Raw genomic sequence first — 16,476 nt, 5'->3', positions numbered from 1 at the left:
TGATCCAGAAGAAGGGAGATTTGTTTTTGGTGTGATTCAAAATGGGAAGCAGAGTAAATTTCAGTCCTTCCTCTGCTCAGTACTTCAGTCACACGTCAGCGTTTTCTCAACATCTACTGCACAGTTATAATGCATTTTACACAATGTGCATGCTGTGAATACAGAATGTCTTTATTCATTTGTAGGTAGAAAAGCTCACGTGTCGAGACCGCCTCCCTGCCTACATGACCAACCTCGTCATGATGCTGTTAATGGTAAGAAGAACCTGATTTTCTGCATATCCTGTACATCACCTCTGATTTACAGAAAGGTTGTGGAACTATTCTTTCTTTTCCCTCACAGTCTATGTACTCTGTCTGTAATCCCGCAAACCTTTTCATTGTCAGATCGGTGTTACATTTGCCATTGTGTTTGGAGTGATCCTCTACCGGATCTCCACCAAAGCCGCTCTTCATATGAGCACCAACCCAATCACACGGAACCACGTACAACTGACGGTGAAGACCACCGCAGCCATCATCAACCTGGTGGTCATCCTCATACTGGACGAGGTGTACGGAGCTGTGGCGCGATGGCTCACTGTGTTAGGTAAGTCTGGTCAGGTGTGGTGGCTCAGGCAGTTAACAAGATAATTTTGAGTATCTTATATAATCTGTATACTTTGAGCTTATTTACAAAACCAGTGCTGTTGTCAGAGCTGAGAATAGAAGGTAGGCCCTACCAAGGAATGATCTGGTAGTAATGCCATGGCAACTGCTCCAGCATCCTATTTGGAGGAGGGAAAAACTTCAGCCCACTTGCTGAAAATATCAATGATCACCAGATCTTTGGTAATTTTTGCCCTCACTTGGTGTCAGCGCCATGAAATCCATCACCAAATGGTCAAATGGTCTATCAGATGGCAGCGGCAACATTTTTGCTGCACAAATTAAGCATTTCCAGCCAAAATCTTGTGTGAAAAACCACACGTACCATGCTGAATTAATAGCTGTACACACCCTTCCTTTGTTCACGTGATCTCTTCCGTGTGATAGTTTTGCAAAGCAGTGGAAAAGAGCGCATGGCAAACATGGTTTGCTGTCAGGGCCAGTGCACACTGAGTCTGTGTATGTAGCGCCAGATTTAGACCAAATGGTCTGCTCTTGAGAGCAGAGACATCAGCAAATGGGTTAACTTCAGAAAAACTTCAGAGTCAAATGTAGCAGATGACACAAAACAGTGAGCAGCGAAGAGAGGAGCAGACACAGCTGCAGCGTTTCCTGTGGATATGAGGCCAGAGGTGTTAGTGTGAGCTTCACATCTGATAAGCTGATCAGAGAGGTCAGGTCTGGGAGTACGGACCTCATCCAAACTCTGCAAACAGTCATGAGGTTCACCATGAGCTGCAGCTGGGAAGAGAGTAGCTCGTTCAGAACTTTTCAACATTAAAAAGTAATGTTTGGCATGTGTAAAGGGCTGTGGGGCATCTTAAGCATTGGGACAAGTGTGTGCAACTGCCTGAGGAACCATGAGGGTTAAATCACTATCGCCTACTATGTGAGACAGCATGCAGACAAAGAGGGAGACCAGTTTGAACAACTGTAATGTGCTTGGGAGAGAGATTTGCCCTCTGCTCATTCTGAGATTTACAGAGCCATCAGGTTTACAGCACTAACCAAGTTTCATATGAAAGGACAGAGCTGCAGGGTTTGGTATTAGAGGTTTGACCCTGAGCGAGATTTAGACTGCTGCTTTTATTCTGTCTCGTACATCAAGCGGTCGGGAGGGAACTTCCTCCAAGGTCGAATGGTGTAAGGGCACAAGGCAGTTGTCTCCCCAGACATGAAACACCTGGTGAAACTAAACCGGTCGTGAATTTAACAGAAAGAGCACAATGGAAAACACAAAGTTTATCTGTTATTTTCAAGGCCACACACAGTAAAATATGGGCACATGATATTTTGACATTACGGAAACTCAAGCATGACTACCAATCACATTAAATGGCGAAATGTCACCAGTCCCACTGTCAAGCTGTCTTGTCCTCATTCTTTTCTTTTGTTCCAACTACTCTTCTATATTTTTTAGTTAATAAAGTTTATTTCAAGTTTAATGTGTCCATCTGTAAAAGCTTGGCCTCCTCTAATGAAGCTGCGTGTCCCACATAAGCAAACATGCCGTCCGAAATAAGAAACAAGACTTGACACAACTGCAACAAGACTGTGAGCCGTGCTTTGTAAAAATCACATACACAGTCATACACTCTTTATTTCCTTGCATAATGAAGCTGTTTCTGTTTAGGGTTTATTGTCCGTGCATCCAGATCCCAATCTTAACTTAACTTTACATTCTTTATGATTAATATCATTTCTTTGTCCTTTGTGACACTGTGGCTTCACAGTTCAGTTGCTGTGTGCTGAAAGGTTCTGGGCCCTGGAATTTCCGTACTGTTGGTTTAGTTTTACTTTGTCTGCTTGTCACAAAACTTTCCATTAGTCCTACCCCCGAGTCCAGGCAGGGCCTATTGTATGACCAAGCCTGAGTGAGAATGTGGTGGTACAGAACTAAAACTTTTGCCTGTTATTTGGAAAAAAGCCAAAAAGATCAAAGTAAACTGTCTCTTCGCTTTAGAGGTTCCTAAAACAGACAAGAGTTTTGAGGAACGACTCATCTTCAAGACGTTCATTCTCAAGTTCGTCAACGCTTTCAGTCCCATCATCTACATTGCTTTCTTCAGGGGAAGGTAAGAAACCTCATTATAAGTTAGTCATTTTGTAGCTTTCAGTCGCTTGGTTTCGCATGTTTTTTTTTCTGTCATCATATTTAACCACACATATAATTTCACAAACATTGAAAAAGATAAACATTTTAAGAAAAAGAACACTTTATATCTGCTCTTAACCCTGTCATTCATTTTTTCCTCTAGACTGGTAGGCAGACCAGGCAACTACCTGTATGTGTTTGAATCCTATAGAATGGAAGAGGTAAGGTTCATCATACAAATGATTAGAGCTGAGGTACTTTTTACATGCTCATAACAAAAATAAACTTTTAATCGACTTTGTTGACATTTGCATTGTTCACTCTTACCTTGGTGAACAGATGGTTGGCAAATGAAACATGAACAAGAGCTTATTTTATTTTACACATGATTATCATGTACAAATGTTTCATGAGACAGACATGTACAGTATTACTGCTAAGAATGAACGAACACACCCTTTTTACTGATGCTTTTTTGGCCTGGCCTTGCCGACACTGACAAAAGTTCTCACTTCCTTTTGCCTCGTCAGCATTTATATTTTGCCAAACTAACAACCAGTCTGGCCGATAGCTGCCGTTCTCAGATTACACACCTTACACATGCACAGGTTTTTTGAGGTTTATTCTAATTTAAAGTGAATGTGACAGTTTCAAAAACTGTTCAAATTAGATAAACAAATCTAAAATAATTAAAAATGAATAGACTTTGCCAAAACTATAATTGAACAGTGAAATTAATCGATGCATAATTTTGTGGGTTTTTTAATCCTTTTGCAGAATTGGGTTGCGGTTAGTCAAAAATGTCTCTTGGTTGGTGGTGTTCTGCTGTATTTATCATTTATTATGAATCACCAAACTACTAGATTTGTGTCTGGTTACCACACATTTCATGTACCAAAGGGAACATTTGCAAGTAAGCTAGGGGAACAACCACTGGGTCAACCGTTTGTCCCACTGTTGAACGGATCGCCCTAACAAAGGCCACTTGCTCGCCTGATATCTGCTTCAGGACCGACAGCTTCATCCAACACATCAACCCACACATCAAGTCCATGTGTGAAGAGAAAGAAAATTGAAAGATGCCATTCCCTGACAAAGACGTTTCTTAATCAAAGATCAAAGATAGAATTGTATAGAAAGTGTTATTTTTTGTTTCTGTTTTCACAAACTAGATAGAAAGTCTCAGCACATAGCTAAGTGCTGTCATTAATAAGCTGCACTGATCAGCAGCCCTTTGAACCCTTGCATATGTTGTCATTTTGCTTTAGGTACTTGTTATACTGCCTTTTTGCTGTGGTGACCTATAGTCTTGGACTGTTTTGCAGTGTGCTCATGGAGGCTGCCTGATGGAGCTGTGCATTCAGCTGAGTATCACCATGCTGGGAAAGCAGCTAATTCAGAACAACCTTTTTGAGATTGGAATACCGTAAGTATGCTTCCATCCAGCCTGCAGGCACATGGGATGATACTTATTTCTTCTCAAATTATCTGCAGTTTCAAATACTCTTAAACAGAATCAAAATGTAGCAATAATGAACATAAACAAGCCTAAAGAAACTGTATATGCTAGGCTAATCCGACTATCCCTTTTGTTACTCAGCTCTGTGGAAGAGCTTACTATAGAAAGTGTAATACATAAGCATCTCATTTTCACTGTACCTGTCCAGCATTAGCATGTAAGCATGGCTACATACCATTAGCGAAAAGAGGGAAAATGTGTGCATGCTTGTGTATTCACATTTCATGTGTATGCATGTATGCGTGCGTGTTGCGTGTGTGTCTTCCTCAGCAAGCTGAAGAAGCTGATTCGTTACATTCAGTCGAAGCAAGGGGCCTTTCAAGAAGAAGAGAGACAGAAGAAGCTTCAGAGATATGAAACCGACCACTTCCTGGAACCATTTGCAGGGTTAACACCTGAATATATGGAGATGAGTCAGTACCACACACAATATCAACACACACTCAGTACTTGGTGTCCTCAGCACCAGAGAAACACAGAAGCAGCAAAGCATGCAAACACTCACGACTATGATCTTAATACCAGGCTAACACCGAAGACCACCCAAACATCATTAGTCTGAATCATGAGGCTGGATGATAATTCATCAGGTTGAACTCCTATATTAACTAATGAAATGAAGCAGACCTCCCCACCTCCATTCATATCACTAAGTCAATTCAAGAATGTAAACACAGTGGGAAATTAAAACAATTAAAGAACGACAGTGTTGGATCATGTGTTGCAGTGATACTATCAACAAGAGAAATCCAATGCTGAGCTAAAAATCAAAGGTATCCACAGCAGGACCACTGAGTCAATTATAAATCCAACTTTATGCCTTTCTCAAGATGCGCTTCCTTTGTTATTGTTGTTGCCGTGATGTGCATCTGTCAGAGCTGATCAGCTCAAAGCTGATAAACCAATGAGATATCAGATCCAGGCTTCAAAATGTGTTGCATTTCCGTGTCATTTGTGCCAGAAAATCAGAGCTGAAAAGAGCAGCCATGCAGCTGTGACAGGGTCAGAACACAATCCTGCCATCTTTAATTTTTTTTTGTTTGACGAAATACAGCTAGAATACAGCTAAAATGTAAATACGACTGAATACAAATCTGTCACATCAGTGATAAACACTACTGACCCAGCGCCACTGAAAGCCATGCATGTCCACACCATCGCACTGCCTCCACCGTGTTTACACATGATGTGGTATGTTTCTGATCATGAGCCAGTCCAAGCCTTCTCCATACTTTTTTCCTTACGTCCTTCTGGTTCACGTTAATCTGAGTTTCATCTGTCCAAGTATTGCTGTTTCAGAACTGGGCTGGCTTTTATTTAGTCTGATCTATCGAGTCTTATCGAGGGTTTCACCTTGTGGTAAAGCCTCTGTATTTGCTTCCCTTACTATGCTTACACTTGGAGTGGTCTTCATGCAGTTGGATGTTGTGAAGGGGTTTTCTTTACCATGGGAGGGATCCTGCAATCATCCACTAACAACTAACTGACTGGCTGAATAGCTGAGTGATGCAGTCTGGTTGCACAGCTCCTCGGCCAGCTTAAGATATATTTAAATGACTTTTAGAAATAGACTTCACTTGACTTGGAAGTATATTTACGTCAGCCTAGGCTGGATGTCATCACAGATATAAGGCTGACTTTCTGATCATTTCTTCTGTCTTCTTCCGTGTCCAGTCATCCAGTTTGGTTTTGTTACGTTGTTCGTGGCGTCCTTTCCTCTGGCTCCTCTCTTTGCTCTGCTCAACAACATCATTGAAATACGACTTGATGCCAAGAAATTTGTGACTGAGTTGCGAAGACCAGTGTCAGCAAGAGCCAAAGACATCGGTGGGTTATGTTCAACATACTGTAGCTCTTATAAAAAAGGTACAAAATGCACAAAAGTACAGGAAAACAGTGAGGTGTTGCTGCTTTAAATGTTGCTGTTAACTTAACTTCAGTGTGTGAAAGGTCTGATCTCTAAAATCCAGCAGTTGATGCATGTTGTTATGTCAACAGGTATCTGGTACAACATACTCAGAGGAGTAGCAAAAGTGGCCGTCATTATTAATGTAAGTAAAAGATGAATGTGTTCATTTATGCTAAAACATGGACTGTGCGGTCTATAGGTTTTCTGTTTGGCCTTGTACTCTCACATGATGGACATGATGCAGTGATAGGCAGAACATTTAGAATTTAATTTGAGGGCATTAACGTTCACATCCATGAGCAAAGGATAAAAAGGATCGTGAATCCCTCACTGTTTATCAAACATGGATGTGAATACCCCCTGAAAGCTGAAAGCATCATATTGTCTGCACAGTTGTTTGTAACAGTGACGAAAAGACTGAAACACACCAGTCAAAAGAATGAATTAACTTTTTGTAAGTAAAATATCCAAATTAAATTCATGAAAAAATGCAACAAAAGGAAAAATAAATGGAACAGTGTAAAATCAATATATAAATCTTAATATCACATGCTTTCCACATAAAGTGGTCGAAATAACATTAAGTGCACATCTCTGCACATCACTGTATGAACTCACAAACTCACAACTGTTCTTGCTGTACTCTTCATCAGGGGTCCGTACAGTTGCTACTGATCAGTTCAGTGTACCGCAGAAAGCAGTGTGTGCTTCAGCTGGCGTTAAATCAGTGAGCATCCACACTCGTGCTGAACTCATTACAACCAGCATAGGCAGGTTAACTAATCTTTGAATCTAGCCTAACAAAACACATCCTTATGGACTAATAGAATTTAATAACGTTAAGGTTTGGAACATCCACACTCTACGTAAACCTCTATGGCTCAAAGATACAGCGCTTTAATCCAAGATCCATGTTTAAATATTCCCTGTAGCAGCAAAAAATTTAACATTTTCTGTTTTCTTGTCTGTGTTATTATTTGTTTATAATGCAATACAAGAATGAAGGAAGAAAGGAACTAAATTAAATGACAGGCGAGTGTGAAATGTGTGCTTTTCTCACTACAGGCAGCAACAGTGACTGTAAGCAGCACTTCATCATAGTGTTGACAGATCACAATTTAAAATGACACAATATTCTCTACAGTATTTTGAAAGGTATCAAACAGATAATGTGCAGCTTTGACGTTTTAATGCATAAATATGGTAATAATTGTCCGTCAGATAGTGTTTATATGCCTGTTTGAAAGGGTAATAGAGGTTATTGCTCTAATGTTGAGTGTGTGAATGTGAATAAATGATCTGATCACTGTTCACAGTAGCAGCTGAGACGTTTTTCAAGTAAGTAAGCAAGTTTGTAAGATCAGTAGATTTGATCACTTACTGTAGTCTTGTTATCGGTTAAGATGAAAAGCAAAATATAGGTGAGGGCTGCTGTAGGTGAGTGAGAAATGATTCAGTCCAGACCGAGCCAGTTCTGTTTCTCAAGACTGACACACTTTATGATCCGCTGTGCTTTTCTGTTACAATTCTTTTTACATTAAATCTCACAAAGGAAAGCTGAAATAAAACATTGATAATACAAAATAAAATAATCAAATCAAAGCCAAATAAAGTAAAGGCCTGTTAAACCTCCTGTCCCCTCCTGCTCTCTGTTATCCCTGTACTGTGTCTCAATGCAGCACAAATTCAAAATGTAGTTGAACTTTATGAGGCTTAAGGATATTTCCAACCAAACAGCGGTGGAAAAGTAATGTTTCCATGTGCTGCAACTGTATTCTGAACCCAGCTAGTCACATTGTCATGATCAGCAGGTTTTAATAACTCAGTAAAACTTCTGAGGCCTAATGTATCTTCAACTCAGCTGTTGCATTCCTCACTGTTTGTTCACATCAGTCTAACTCCCATTTCTGTCCCCAATTTCTGAATCCCACCCCTACCACCACCTCCCCAACCACAATTCCTAGGCATTTGTCATCTCCTTCACGTCAGACTTCATCCCTCGGATGGTCTACCAGTACATGTACAGTCCCGATGGCACCATGCATGGGTTTGTCAACCATACGCTGTCCTATTTTAATGTCAGCCACTTCCAGGATGGCAAAGAAACCATGGATCCATTGCACCTTGGCTACCCCGTTGAGATCTGCAGGTGGGAAATCAATCTTCGCTCACAAATCTCAATTGTATGATGAAACTGTTTAAAATGTATATTGATATAAAAATCAATATACCGCTGTCATTCTAAATGTGTTACTTTGAAAATTCTATCACATGAGACCAATGCTGAGACAATCAACAAAACAACAAGCGACTGATGTTTACCATGAGGCTCAGAGGGCGGTCAGCTTGGATGCAGTTTTCCAGGCTGCTGTTCTCAGAAAGTGGCAATATTCTGTTGTTCAAAGATCCTGTGCAGCCATGAGTGACTCCAGTCTTATTCTAATGAAAGATAATACTGGAGGTACTCAACAATAATCACCAAATTATTTTGCCTGTGCAAAAAAAAAAAAAAAATTAAGGCCACAGTAGCAACAATTAGCTTTCAGGCTTCGCAAAGGTGAGCAAAGTCACTTTAGCCCAGGCATGGGCAAACTACGGCCCGAGGGCCATATGCGGCCCGTTACAAAATTTAATCCGGCCCGCCGAACTTGAACAAATTATATCAATAAACCTTGTTAATGTTTTATTTTCCCTGCAATTCTGTCTTTTTCCCAATAGATGGCGCACTCTAGATACATTGAGCTTTGTTGAGGTGAAGCGTATTACTCCACGTTTGCGCTTTACTCTTCGACCCTCAGCCCTTCTGTAAAGATGAGCGGAGCTAAGAATGTCCAGTTTTTAATAAGGAGTGGACAACTAAATAGTTTTGACTGAACACCGATCAGGCGGTGTTTAAAGACTATGATACAGCAAGAAAACTGACTCCAGACTTTGATGCGCTGGATAAAAAGGGAGACCAACAACACTGTTCCCTCTGAAATTAAAAGTACGTTTCTCCGTTGTGTTATGTAAAAAATGCATTTGAAACTAATTTGTTCTGTTTGTTAAGGGATGCACATATGTGGTGCTCAGGTGCACGTACGTTCTCAAAACCAAGTGCGCAAATGCAGCGCGATCAAATATAACGCGCTCCACATACTGGCGTGTTGTCACTGTTCCGTCCTCAAAAAGTTGTGAAAAAGTTTGCCCACCCCTGCTTTAGCCTGTTTAATTCACACACTCGCTTCATCCTCACAAAGCCTGCAGCATTTCAGTTGCGCACTTAAAATTTCACCATTTGTTTGAATTTTGATTGAAATACTTTTCTGTCTCTATATCAGTTCTTATTTCTGCCACTGACATCATACACACTAGTTAGTATTTTTTTTTATTTATTGTAAAAATGCTAAACTGGCTGTAGTAATTATGACAGGAGCAAAGGTGGAAGTCTGGTGAGGTAGTACAAAGAGGAAGAAAGTCCACATATGGTGAGGGTAGCGTGGGTGGATGGGCACAGGACTTTCAACCAGGAGACTGCTGCTCATGTCTGGTGTGAAATCGAAAGTCAACATTGACTTATTTTAGCTCATGTAATGTACTTAGCTGTTATGTTATATTTTATGTTTTAACCCAAATTCTGATCTCTAACCCGAAATCTGATCAACTAGTCTTGTTGCCTAAACCCAAAGACACCTCAACCGTTTCACAACATCAACCAAATGACAACAAAGATCTGACAATACGACAATGTCTAGTTCAACCTAAACCAAAGCAAACTGTTTCACAGTGCTCACCATGTGAAGACGAAGGTCCAGTACGATGAAGGTCCTGTATGCATATCTCTGGTAACATGACTCTCCCAACGGTCATGTATGTAATCGACCTATTGATGTGCCTCTGCCAGCTCAAGCCACAGAAACTGTCCTGCATATGTGAAAAGAAGTGGTCCGAGCAGGTTGATGCTTACGCACTTTTGTACCAAACAGACACCAAAGATAGACTAGGGAGGAAATAGAGGCCACTGTGTTATTTTAACAAGTCAGACAGTGATTCAGTCACCAGCTTCCACTCTGCATGGCATGTGCAGCTGCAGGAGATGTTACATGGAGAAGAGAGTTGCTGGTTTATAAACACATGTCAGTGCTGAAAACCAAAAAAGTGTATTTTTGTCTCTGTAGGTATAAGGACTACAGAGAACCTCCTTGGTCAACCACTCCATATGAGATCTCCAAGGAATTCTGGGCGGTGCTGGCTGTCCGACTGGCCTTCGTCATTGTTTTCCAGGTGTGGTGAAACATACAGAAAAGTACCAAGTAGATTACTAATACTGTGCATGTGTATTTCTCAGAAATCGTACTGCATTATAACTGCACTGAATATTTAATTCTGTTCTCGGTATCTGTTTATACAGACATCACCACAAACCTCTAGAGGGTGAGATAAGTGATGATGGGTCGAACGTTAGACATGTTTATTAGGAAAGTCCAGCTCATTCTTCCTTTAAGAACTAATCTGAACTCCATCCTTTTAAGTTAACATCTCCACTGGTGTCCTACAAATGGCAGCATAACAGCACAGCTGCAGATGACACACTTTCCAACAAAGAAAAGATATTTTGGAAAAGTATGAGAAAGATCATCATCATACATCAACAATCTCAAGAGCACAGCATTTATGTAGTGCTTTGCGCAGTAATATTTGTATCGACCGGGATATCAAATAAAATCATTTTGGGGGACCAAAAATTAACAAGACATCATAGAAATGACAAATTCATCTTTTTCGAAAGATATAAAGTTGTCAGTTTTTTATGGAAATGTTTCAGTTTTAGGTTGTCCCCCGAGTTGTCTTCAGAAAATCAGAAATAAATAAGTTAAACATTGTATTTGACAATCAGATACACATTTGACAGGCACCCACAGGTAGTTATTGCTTTAAATATTTCATATATGCCTTTAAGTTTTGTGCAAAACCAATAATATCCAATATTAATATGAATTAATATTTAATTTATATATATATATATATATATCAAATGACGCACTTTTATAATTAATATGAGAAAACAAAGAAGGAAAACATGATTTCCGTCCATTTATCTTTACCAGAACGTTGTGATGCTGATGAGCGACATCGTGGACTGGCTGATTCCTGACATCCCCAAAGACATCAGCCTCCAGATCCACAAGGAGAAGATTCTATTGGTCGACCTCTTCATGAAAGAAGAGCAAGGCAAGATCCATATCCTTGAGAGCAGGCTGTCACCGGGGGGCAAGGAGAACTGCAGCAGGAGCAGCAGCAACAACAACAACAACAGCACAGTGGCTCACCCCCGCTCAGGACTGCACACCAACAACACTGCCAGCCTCTAATGTTAATAACAGCGAGCTCTTAGTTCAGTCTTAGTCAGCAAGTCGAAGCTTGCTAGCAGCCTGCTCGCTCAGGCCAACCTAAACTCTGTGTTTTTGTTCTTGTTCAGAACATTCCAACGATTGGGAGAGCAGCTGGCTGATAACGTAAAGGTGAATGTATGAGGCCAAATGTCACTGTGTGTGTGGAGAGCTGTGAAACTGTATCTAAACGTGTACGTGTGTACTCAGACACACTTTGTGAATGTGCACGCAAATCTGTAAGTGCGCACACAGATTTGCAAAGTGTACACAAATCTCTAAATGTGCATAATGATTTCTACATGTGTATAAGAATAAAAAAGAATGTACTCAGTAACTCTGCGTGAATGTCATAAATTACTATCAGGGGTCCAAAATCTTGCGTCACCACATTTTTCTTAGTTTCTAAGGATATTTACTGAGATTACAGATGTAAATGCAAAAGATATTTGTTGTGGATTTTTTTTCATTTTTCCATGTCTGTGCTTTTCTTCCATTTTACTATCTCAAACCCTTGGAGCAGTCAAAAAACCTGAAAAAGGGCCACAAATAAATCCCAGTAAATCCCAGATATTTAGCATCAAGAGCTGAAAAAGATAATTTTTCAGCTCCACCTCATATACGTCTCTCATTTGGCTGCTTCTAACATGTGACTTTTACTGCACTCCTGTCTCACCTGAGAACAGTGGATGTGTGTGGTGAGCACTCTGGAACTCAGGGTCTTTGCCCTGAGCTGAGGCTCACAGGCTCACACTGACAGTCTGACCCTTTTCATGCAGTGTAAAAAAAACCAAACAGAATACAGAATACCCACATTTTGTCTATCTGAAGACAGACTGCCAGCTCAGTAGGGTTGCTTACTTTGAAACCTGACTGCTGATATCATGAATTAGGTTTTGTGGTTGTTGCTTATGTTTCTGTATCACAGTGGATCCTCATCTACTGTTTTGAACACATGGTGTTCCCTACATAAATCCTGGAGGCAAAATGTACCGTTGTATATTTTATCCATCACCCTCAGAAAAACTAATTCCTTTTAAAATAATTTTCCCTGTATAATACAACTTTATAACTTTACTGACTGTAAAGGTTTACTCACAACATGCTGTGAATGAGGATTAGTCTGGTGAACATCTTATTAAACATAACATGCAGGCTGCTGTTTGTCTTTGCATTAGTGAAACACCCAACAGGAAACACAGTAGATGAGGATTGTGCAGATCCATCGCAATAATGTTAGCAGTTCTTCTGAATGCCCAAGAAGTTGACGCCGTGGCTGTCTTCCCTCAACACTTCCTGTGCACACTGACCTGCAGCCCATAAGCTGGAGAATCCTTAAGACTGCCTGGGGACTTTGAGGCTCCAAGTGGACTTTGGCGAGACCTGATGCTGCAGTTTGGCTACTTTTAGTGTCTGGTAGTGTTAATAATTTCTCCAGATTATTCAAATGCTATGTGTTGATGCTACTGTTGCAATATCTACAGTAATACCTACGTCTGGACCTAGGTATACCAAGGCAATATGACACTCAAACTTTAGCGTGAGACAGGTCACCACACACATTTACATCTTTCAGGTACAGCAGGAGTGCAGCAAACGTCACATGTTAAAAGACAGCCAATTATAGAGATACCTGTGGTGGGACAAAAGAACTGTTTTTTCCAGCTCTTGAAGCAAAATTCTTCACTCATTAACATTTTACATGAGTAAATGAGAACATATTTTCTGAATGCACACATGTACGTACATGTGCATATATTGACAAACCTGAATACTTATTCACAAATCTGTGTGCGCAGTTGCAGAATTGCAGCCTCGATTGTGAATCAGTTTCACAGCTTCAGCAAATTATTTAGCTCAGTATTTGCTGCACAGTATGACACGTGCAATGCAGCTGCATTTTTTTCATTTCCTCGATGATTGAATAATATCTCATTTTTGTAAGCATTGCTTCATTTGGCAGTTTTCAAACACATTGCATCATCAAGCTGTAAACTATGGCTTTATATTCTTCATTCTTGATATGACCTGGTTTGCCTGCCACTGTAGTGAGGCATTTTGAGACTTTTTCATCCAGAGATGTTTGAAGCTCTTCTGAATTTTAATTGCGATGATGTTGCTTACGATATATTATCTTGTACTGTTAGAGGAGCAATGTTGCTGCTTAATAAAATATGGAGAGGAGGACGAACATGTGAGTTTACATGTGCATTCTGAATAAATGTTGTATTTTTATATCATCAACAGGAAAGTACGATTGCTTCCCTGCTTCAATCACGCCTGCAGCTCCACCACACACAAACGATATGTTTTCTGTCACTGTATATTTTCTTTTTTCTTTTTTTTTAGTTTAGTTTAGCCTGTCAAATGGTAAAAAATCTGCACTTGTTTTTCACAAGTTCACACAGTAATTCTGCTAGTTGTTCATGGCTGTGGAAAAGTTGCAAATTGATGCATCTATGATAAATGCAGCTTCATCATAATGCTTCATTGTTGGTGGTGCATGCATTTCAAAGAATTTGCCAAAATGCAGAGAATTACAGGAAAGTTAAGTCTGATTTTGGAATGAGAACCATTGTTTCACCTACCACTGCCTTGGGATGCGGGTGACGGGCAGTGGGTCCAACGCCAAACATGTTGTTTAGTTTTAGTTTATGTGCACTCTTTTTCCTGTGTTCATCACTACACTCAACCTCTGGAGAAGTCCATCGTGCCCACATGCCTCAGCAGGTCTACTATTTTCCCTGTACCCAAGAACTCCAAAGGCCCAGCCAGCCTGAACAACCATTGCCCCATCCCCATCAGGCTGCTTAATCATTAAATCTGCTGCTTTCAATCCAACAGCAGGGTGGACCTCTGTGAATTGCTGTGTATAGACTTCAGTTCAGTTGTCAATACCATAATCCCCACCAATCTACGTATCCTGGACTTCCTGACTCCCAGAACCCAGGTGGTCACAGTAAGTCACACTTCTACCTCCTCATCCTCGGTGCAGGTGTCATTTAAGGTTGTGTAATGACTACTTGCACTCCCTTGACAACAACTGCATATGTTTTTGGGTGGTGACCAGTTGAACTGAAGGCAGTGTCTTTCCTTAGACTTATGAGAAATTAGAGAAATGAAAACAAAGCTGAATAATTAACTGTACGAATGTGTTGCTGAAATATGTTTCCGGTTTGTTATCCTGTTGATTGTTGCATGGTCCCTGCAGGGGGGTCCTGACTCACAGGCTGGGAATCACTGCAATGAGACATTTACCATCTCTGATTCATTCATTCATTGATTCAAAACTCAAACAGTGGCAGCTGAAAACTGAGCATTTAAAAATGACTGGACATGGACGTTCACCAGCGGTATTTATCACATCAGTATCCATGTATCAGTATCAGTCTTGTTCTGTTTTTAAAGATGCATTTGCTAATGTTTTATAAGTTTGCTATGCCAAAAATTGCTTTGTATAACTCAGGAAAATACAAAAAAAGATAGAGAGAGAAGATATTAACAGCCAGTTGTCATGATGTTGAAGGTTTTCTTTATGTTCTGTCATGATCCGTGCTTGTCACGCCTGTTTTATGTTGAAGATTCTCCTTTTGTGTTATCATAGTCTGTTTATGTCGCGTCAAGTTTTATTTTGAAGGTTCATGTTATGTTTCTTTGTTTGCTTTACTTCCTGTGTTTTCCTGCCTTTGTGATTGTCTGATCTGTTTCACCTGTGTGTCATTAGTTGTCCTCCCTTGTGTATTTAAGTCTGTGTCTTCCCCCTAGTCTTTGTCAGGTCGTTGTCTGAGAACACTTGCCATTGCCCCATGTCTCGTTTTATGTAATTTTATGTTTGTTTTTTATGTGTGTTCCTTGTGTTATCTTTGTTCATGTCTGTGCCACATTTCATGTGAGAGTTTTTCTTGGTGTTGTCTTTGTTCTCGTCTTTGCAACGTTCTTGTAAATGTTTCTCCAGCCATGCCATAGCCATGTCAGTGTATTTCTAGTGTTGTCTTTGTCCATTATCCATACCATGTTTGTTGTGTTTGTTCAATGTTTCCCTGTGTTGTCTTCATTCCCTGTCTTATGCCTTTTCACCTTTTGTGAGCGTTTTTCCATTGTTCCCTGACTGTAGTTAGGGTTTCCTTTTTAGTTAAATTGGTTTAACTGAACCAGCGTCCCCTTGTGTCTGCATTTGGGTTCACCCTAAGTTCCCCTGAAACCCCACTTCCTGACACCATTATTTTATTAGACATTAGTGTCTTGAGTATATGTGAGCTTTTAAAAAATTTCAGGAGAGGAATGTCAAACGTGTTTCATGAGATGGCTCGGGACTTGAAATGAAACATCAAAAGCCATTTTAAACATGTGACGTCTTGAACCTTGACAGATTGTTAGAGTCCAGGTGTCTTTAAGGAGAGGGATCCGGGGGGGCGCTGTGGAGCAGGCCATGCCACCCCAGGTCCGGTGCTTGGTCTTGGACAGTGGTCATCAGGAACAGAGACTGAGGGAGGGAGAGTGGTGGTGGAGTGAGGTAGGAGGCGGCCTGGTTATGAAGGAGAGGACAGGGAGTCTCCTCTGAGGATTCTTCAGGACAGGGGTGACATGGTCATGGGAGTGAGTGTTCAGTTAGCAATCAGAGCTTTATTAATAGATGGGCCACAGGTGAGCCTCTATTTTGGAGCAATGGGAGCCACAGTGACACCATGACTGCCATGACCTCATAACCACGTACAAACACAAACACTTGATGATATTGAGGGGTCAGCTGTTCTTTCTAGTGACTATTCTGTGACCAGTGCTCTGCAGTGATTTCACTCTGTTTAATTGTTATACTAGTTATGTAGTAAAATGGTTTATTACAGTAAAGAAATGCCCAATGGTATTTGCAAAAGGTTTCAATTTGTTGGCATCAACTTGATTTCAGTATCTGTTTTTCACCAACATGTGTTACTGTG

General features: G+C 40.5%; 1 protein-coding gene across 1 annotated transcript in view; it reads left to right on the top strand.

The window, feature by feature from the left end:
• The window catches only part of LOC121607677 (anoctamin-1-like), a 40,083-nt gene extending 28,215 nt beyond the window's left edge, over nt 1–11,868 (top strand). The window contains exons 15-25 of the mRNA XM_041938615.1: nt 186–254; nt 387–588; nt 2,611–2,722; nt 2,906–2,963; nt 4,068–4,168; nt 4,532–4,674; nt 5,936–6,088; nt 6,260–6,312; nt 8,135–8,319; nt 10,328–10,433; nt 11,258–11,868. Of these exons, the coding sequence (XP_041794549.1) occupies nt 186–254; nt 387–588; nt 2,611–2,722; nt 2,906–2,963; nt 4,068–4,168; nt 4,532–4,674; nt 5,936–6,088; nt 6,260–6,312; nt 8,135–8,319; nt 10,328–10,433; nt 11,258–11,521 (1,446 nt within the window). The 3' untranslated portion in view covers nt 11,522–11,868. The remainder of the gene's footprint in view (nt 1–185; nt 255–386; nt 589–2,610; nt 2,723–2,905; nt 2,964–4,067; nt 4,169–4,531; nt 4,675–5,935; nt 6,089–6,259; nt 6,313–8,134; nt 8,320–10,327; nt 10,434–11,257) is intronic.
• Nucleotides 11,869–16,476: the final 4,608 nt, after the last annotated feature.

This window comes from Chelmon rostratus, chromosome 6 (genome assembly GCF_017976325.1).
Source record: "Chelmon rostratus isolate fCheRos1 chromosome 6, fCheRos1.pri, whole genome shotgun sequence".
NCBI lineage: Eukaryota > Metazoa > Chordata > Actinopteri > Chaetodontiformes > Chaetodontidae > Chelmon > Chelmon rostratus.
This window is presented reverse-complemented; position numbering and strand designations above follow the sequence as displayed.